The 6,669-nt window shown below is 38.9% G+C and overlaps 1 protein-coding gene across 1 annotated transcript; it reads left to right on the forward strand.

Moving 5' to 3' along the window:
* The first annotated feature begins 632 nt into the window (after positions 1 to 632).
* atp5l (ATP synthase, H+ transporting, mitochondrial F0 complex, subunit g) lies at positions 633 to 6,302 on the forward strand. Its single transcript, XM_069894771.1, has 3 exons — positions 633 to 781; positions 3,447 to 3,607; positions 6,118 to 6,302. The coding sequence occupies exons 1-3, from the start codon at positions 718 to 720 to the stop codon at positions 6,214 to 6,216; spliced, it is 324 nt and encodes a 107-aa protein (XP_069750872.1). The 5' UTR covers positions 633 to 717; the 3' UTR covers positions 6,217 to 6,302.
* Positions 6,303 to 6,669: the final 367 nt, after the last annotated feature.

Consider the following 6,669-nt stretch of genomic DNA (forward strand, 5'->3'; position numbering starts at 1 on the left):
AAATTAAAATAAAAACATTTGATTTGTCGTTGACAAAAGAAATTCTAGATGACACAAATTTAAGATCATTGGTAAAATAAGTAAATACAAAGGAAGAATTTCTTTAACCCGTTGACAAAAATGTTGGAGAAGCGAATGAAAACGGCGACGTTTCAAACTGAAGGTGTACAACGAAGCATGGATGAATTTATTGGCGGGGCAGAGAATCACTGGGCAAACAAAACTGCAGATGGGGGAAAGTCTGAAATCCTCAGCAGGTCAGGCAGCATCTGTGGAGTTAACGTTTCAGGTCATTGGGATGAATTTGGCCTCAAAAGCTGGAACATGCAAAAGGAGTCGAATGGTTTACATCGTTACTGGAAGGGTCAAAGGAAGATTAAAATTTCAACTTTCCTGTTGAAGTAATTGTCAATCTGTTTTCATTTAATGTACTATTGAAATGACAATAATTGAAAACCTGGCGATGCTTTTTTAAAATCTTACATGCGTTGTTATTTCCGTGTCCTCCTGGGTGTTGCAGCGATTTCATACCGGATGACAAGTTGCAGGCTGGTTCATGCTCACAGATTTGGCTGGCCAACGATGCGCCTGACGAGCAATCAGTGACGGCAAGAACCCAGCTTACCGCAGTGTATTGTGGGCGGCGCGGAGTCAGGCAGTGAGACGGACGCCTGGAATGCGGGGATTTGAGCTGCTGACCGGGGTGACTTTGTGAAGATGGCGGCGACAGGGCGGCGTTTGGTGCAGAGGGTCGTGACTGGAGCGCCGATGCTCGCCAGCGGTAACTCACACGCGGAGAACTGGCCGAGCGAAACGTGCCGGTTGTCGCGCTCGGTTCGGCTCGGCCTCCAAAGCAGGAGGAATGGGACCGGGAAGGCCGCGGCTGAACCGCGCAATCGTCCGCCCTAGGCCGGAGCCATGGCAACGAGGCAGAGAGTATCCGTGGCCTCTGGTCACGCGCAGCGCTGTCCGAGTCGCTCGCTCGGGGGTCGCGCCATTGAGGGTCGGTTGCGCGCAGCAGTCGCTGCGCGTCATCACGGGCCGGTCGCGCGCAAAGGGCCGTCGCGGGCACCGGGCACTACCGCTCCGCCTGCCGGGTTATTGGCTCTGAATTGTGGTGTTGAGCACCCGATGATGGGCCTGGGCTTCACCCAGAGCCAGTGTGAAGGCGGAACCCACTCACATTTCCAGTTACCCGCGGCCTCTTTCCCCTTTAACGTATCTGAGACCGACTCGATGATCCCCGTTTAGTAAAACACGGAAAGCCTGTAGACACTGTGATTGTAGTGAAACACATAGAAAAGCTGGAGGAACTCAGCCGTCTCACAGCCTCCACAGGAGGTAAAGATATATTACCGACGTTTCGGCTCTGAGCCCTTCAAGGTATAAGCAAAAAGCAGGCAGGCGTCTGGGGAGAAAAAAGGGGGATGAATGGGAGGAGGAGGCGACTTGCAGACAAAAGGTGATGATTTGATATGATGAAGAAAGATGAGAATTGATTTTGGCTGTGTGAAAGAAGATGGGGGTGGGGGTTTAAATGGAGACTGGAGAAGTTGATATTAGAGGGTGCCCAGACAGAAGATGAGATGCTGTTCCTCTATTTTCCTGGTGGTCTTGATCTGGCAGTGCATCAGACTGTGGACAGACATGTCAGTAAGGAAATGGGATGGGGAATTGATAAAAATAATTGGTAAGGCTTCCAACTGAATATTGGACAGATTTTTACAGTGACCAGAATTTCCCAAAGACTGGCCTGTAAAATGTATCAGTAATTGAGCTTTTTTAAATGTTCATGTGAAATATTTGCTTTGATGCTGTGGTGTGAACTTGAAGGTTGAAATTCATTTGCTGAGATAGAACAGATTAGGTTTCTGAAGTCCAGATTTTATTATATGTGGGGTTTATTGAAAGCAGTATGTTTTGCATTTTAAGAGGGTTTTAAAATGAGACCTCTGCACAACAGTATATTAAGATCTTGTACTATTGAAGAAATGATCTAATTTTAAAATTTTCCTTCTAAACGATATAACCTTCCATTTACCAACATTATACTCCATCTGCTGCATCCTCACTCACTTATTTATCTATCTCTTTGCACACTCTGCATCCTCTGTACAGGGTCCTCAGCAAAATGTAATACTATGACACTTGGTCCCATCTTCCAAATAGTTTATGTATAATATGAAATTTGTGGGCAGAGTACTCTGCTTGCTACAGATTGCCAACTGGAGAAATACCCTTTCATCCTAGCTCTCTGTCTTCTGTTGGTGAACCAATCTAATAACTACCCATGCTAATAACTTTTCTCCCAATTTACTGCATTGATAATGCGGATTGATGACCAGTTAACAGAAAATGATGGGCATATATACAAGCCAAATTCAAGCCACTAATCTGCACTTTGTAAGTTGTTTCTGGGATCATTGTTCAGTTGTTGGCTACTTACAATCTATATCTTTGACTTGGTTGAAGGAAGCAATTCTTATGTATCACACTTTGTTAATGCAAGAATTGTGCCATTGTGGGTCATTGTGGTTCCTGAGCTATACTGTTGTAATGAAATGGAAAATTTTGAACTGAACCAAATCTGCAAAGAGATGCAGACAAGTTAAGTTAAATCTGTAAAATTTTAAGAGAAATATGAGGAAGAGAAAAATGTAAAACAAGATAGTTCAAGTTTATTGTCATTTGTGTTGAGATAAGGTGTAAAGGTTTGTTTTGTGCGTTATCCTTCATGCCTATCCTTGTTAAGGCATGCTGGGGACATGTTAAATCTCTTCTGGGTCTGAGGCAGTAGAGAGGTTCTTGGTTGTCACGTCAATGTCTTTGGTCCAGGGACAGGCTGTAGGAGATGTTTACTCCAAGTAACATAGTTATTATTTAAATAACAATAAAATAATTTGATTATTAAATTTTGGTGAGGTGAAATTTTGATGTTGGGTTCAAGAAATGCAGTTAAAAAGAGGAGCAAGTTATTAGGAAGGCAAATGGGACGTTAGCCTTCAGTGCAAGAGGAATAGAGCCCAAATGTGGTCTTGTAACAGCTGCACAGATGAAATTGTATGGAATACTGAGTGAAAATTTGCTCTCCTTGTCTGAAGAAGGATAATTGCTTTAGGGTGCTGGTAGGATGATATTTGGAGAAGTTCATAAAGCAACCATGCTACATAGTTTGCTTTTTGAATATATAGAGAGAGTGGGCACTGGTTGTTGTGAGTGATTTACCTCTTTTTGGATTGCACAGGTTAAGGGTATGCTGATAGCAGAAAGCTTAGGAAATATCTGAAAGGAATGAATGAATTCCCATTATGGTTGCTTTTAGTTTTTTGTTTGTGAATATTGTGTTTTGGGTATCCTTTATTTGAGATGACTTCTAGTTTGTATGTTTCCATATTTGGTATGCTTATCAATTTCTTACCAGAACTAGTTGTATGTTTGCTTTGCAGCTGCAGTGAAGTACTCAAGACCTCGTCTAGCTACCTTTTGGAAATATGCTCGGGTGGAGCTGACTCCTCCAACGCCTGGTGAAATCCCTGTAGCTATTGAAAGCTTCAAGGGCCTTCTTGCATCATTCAAGGCTGGGAGTTACAAACAACTAACTGTCAAGGTAACTAAGAAGTACTTTGTAATTATGGAAGCTTTTATTTGTGTATTGAACGATAAAAATGCATGTTTGCAGTAATTTTTCACTTGTCAAATGAAATTATCTAATTTTCAGCAGTTCATTACCTTACAGCCACTTCACTGAATGGTTTCTTGTGTATAATACTCTTTTTGCTTTAAAAAAAAATGTGGTTAATTTTTAAAACTATTTTGTAACCTTTAGATAACTAACTTTTATTTTTATAATTATATTGAATGTTTGCTTTGCCAGTTTCTGTAAATTACAAATCACTCCAATTATGGAATTGGTTCACACCATCAAAAGATTTAATGGTTTTAAATGCCATCGAATCTTTATTCCTAAGAAAACAACTCCATATACAATTGCTTCATCATTGGTACACTTTCTCCCCTACTTTAATATGCTGTCATCATTAATGTAGTGTGATGCTAGAAGTGGCTTTTTTTCCCCATTTGGTAAATATATAAATATGTGTAACTTGTTTTTGTAATTAATATCTATTAGCAAAGGTAAAGATTCCTGTCCATTTTTATCTACTCAAGATCATTGTCTGCACCCCCCAACTCAAAATGTTGATTGACCATTTCTTCCTATGGATGCCTCCTGATCTGCTGAGACCACCCCCCCCCCCCCCCCCCCCCCCAAGCTTGTTATTTTAATTCTGGCGCGAGTTATGCAGAATTTGCTTTCTTTATCTCTTGTTTCCAGGCATGCATCTAAAGACCACCAGAGTATCATGTTTTTGCTGAATGTGCCTAATAGTGTAATTCCTCATCCCACCTTTTTCTTGCACCTTTCGCGTCCCACCACCCTTCCAAACCTGCACCATATAACTTGGTGGCTACCAAGAGTTCTTTCTGGCATGGAGATGGATGACCTGCATCTGCACTACTGCTTATATGATGGATTTTCATTTGGCATGAATTGCATTGTAACTTTGAGAAAAGCCTGACCATAAATATTAAGAAATTGGATGTTGATTTGAATCTCATACATGAAAGAGAGAATTCAGGAAAGTCACTTAATGAACATGGTCAGCCTCTTACTAGTAATTAGAAATTTTAAAAAAATCCTTTGTTCTTTATTTTAACTTTATGTTAAAAGTCATGTAACAATCTGCTGCTGGGTGGAACCAAAAAGTTCCAATCTTGATATTTGTGTGGTGGTGAACTAGCTTATCTCTACTATAGAGCAGGTAATAATGTTGTCCTATGAAAGAAGACACTGCCAACATTTTTTAATCAAATAATTCCTTACATAAAATGTGTTGACTGAATAAAGTAATAGGATCTGTTAATGACCCTGCTCCTCATTCCTTTGTTTGTCAGATTACTTATCATCACTCCTTAGTTTCAATAAAGACTGAATTTGGCCACTTATCACTCTGGAAGTGTATTCCATAAACTGAGAACAAGATAAACTCTTTCTGTGAAATTTCCTGCTGGACCCAAATTATTGTGCAAGAGGATATATTAGAAATTATTTCAAAATAAGTTGCTTCTTTCATTTGTTCTCATTTAGTTTTAAAAAAAAAAAAAATTTTTTTTGTATTCATGTGTCATGAATGAACATTCAGATTTGTATGGAATATAAATATTATTTTTGGATGAATTTAAGTACTTGTATTTAATCTTCACAAAATGCAGTCTCTGCCCAAAATGTTATGACGTCAGCATATAATTCAGTTTCCTGATTACCATAGCTAATCTTTTATCATAATGTTTCTTGAACTTGAGATGAATGTGAAAATTGGCATGACGCTTTCTTGGAGAAGATATTATTTTCCAGAGTTTGTAGACTGTCATTGTTTTCTTATTGTTTTCTTTCTCATTCATATGTAAATAGTCTATGCCATCTGCTCATCCTGGCTGACATTGCAGGTTTTGGAATGTGGACTGATTAAATAAATTGTATACAAATAAGTGTTATAAATGTGATACTTGGATCTCATCCTGCTTTTTAAAAAAAACACATAGAGGATTCAATTGTAGAATTTTTGAAATTTCATAGTTACTCAATTTATTTTGTTCAGAGCTTGCTGACTCAAAATTGGTCTGATTTCCTTCCCTGCTAATAATTGGATCTGAACAAATGTTTACAGGAAGATTTTAACACACAGCTGTTTCCCGTTCCTTTTAGGGTTTACATGGTGCAAAGAAAGATCAGCAAAGGGGTTAATTTACTTATGAATCAAGATATCAACAATAGATAACAGTTTGAGAATTGTATTCAAATCTCTAGCATGTTTAAATGTTGGAAAGTGTCAGTGTTGAAAATAATTTTAAATAGGCATATAAATATATTACATTAACAATCAACATTCAGGAAGCTTCCTGCCCTGGAGCACCAAACACTTGTCATCCGTATTAAATTGTTGCACATCTAATTCTTTCTAGGACATAAGAACTTATCATTTCTCCTTTTCAGTCCTCAGGCTTTTAACATTTGAACATTTGAATTGAATTTCAGTTCTTCTATTATCTATTTTGCAGGATGCCATGAGGAACACACTTGTGGCCACCGAAGTTCTAATGTGGTTTTACATTGGTGAGGTCATTGGCCGAGGAAGCTTGATTGGATATAATGTCTGAACTCTTGGTGACCCTGCATTCCATTGTATATGAATGAACCTAACAAGATTTGAAAATAAATAAGCCTATTATTAAGACATGGAAAACTGGTTCTGCCTTTTGTTTCATGCACTGCACTTTCGATGAATAATTTTATACTTATCAGGATGTGTGTATTGGGATTTTTTTCACTTCTGATACTCTGACAGACTGGAGCACGACCAGGAGATTTCACACCCTCCACTTATTTCACTCCAGTAATATCAAATCTCAAATATAACTGTACCCAATGCTTCTCTCTGGTGATGACCTGAAAACTTTGCCCTGAATTTAGCTGTGCTGACATTGCATATTAGGTTTTGGTGGACTTTAATTATCATCTTTGGAAGTCTTAGAAGAGGAATAACTCCAAATTTATTGGTATATCATTTTTCGCTATATCTTCATTAATTGGAGATGAGGTGAGTAAAACTT

Source organism: Narcine bancroftii, chromosome 8 (assembly GCF_036971445.1).
Source record: "Narcine bancroftii isolate sNarBan1 chromosome 8, sNarBan1.hap1, whole genome shotgun sequence".
In the NCBI taxonomy this organism is placed as follows: Eukaryota; Metazoa; Chordata; class Chondrichthyes; order Torpediniformes; family Narcinidae; genus Narcine; species Narcine bancroftii.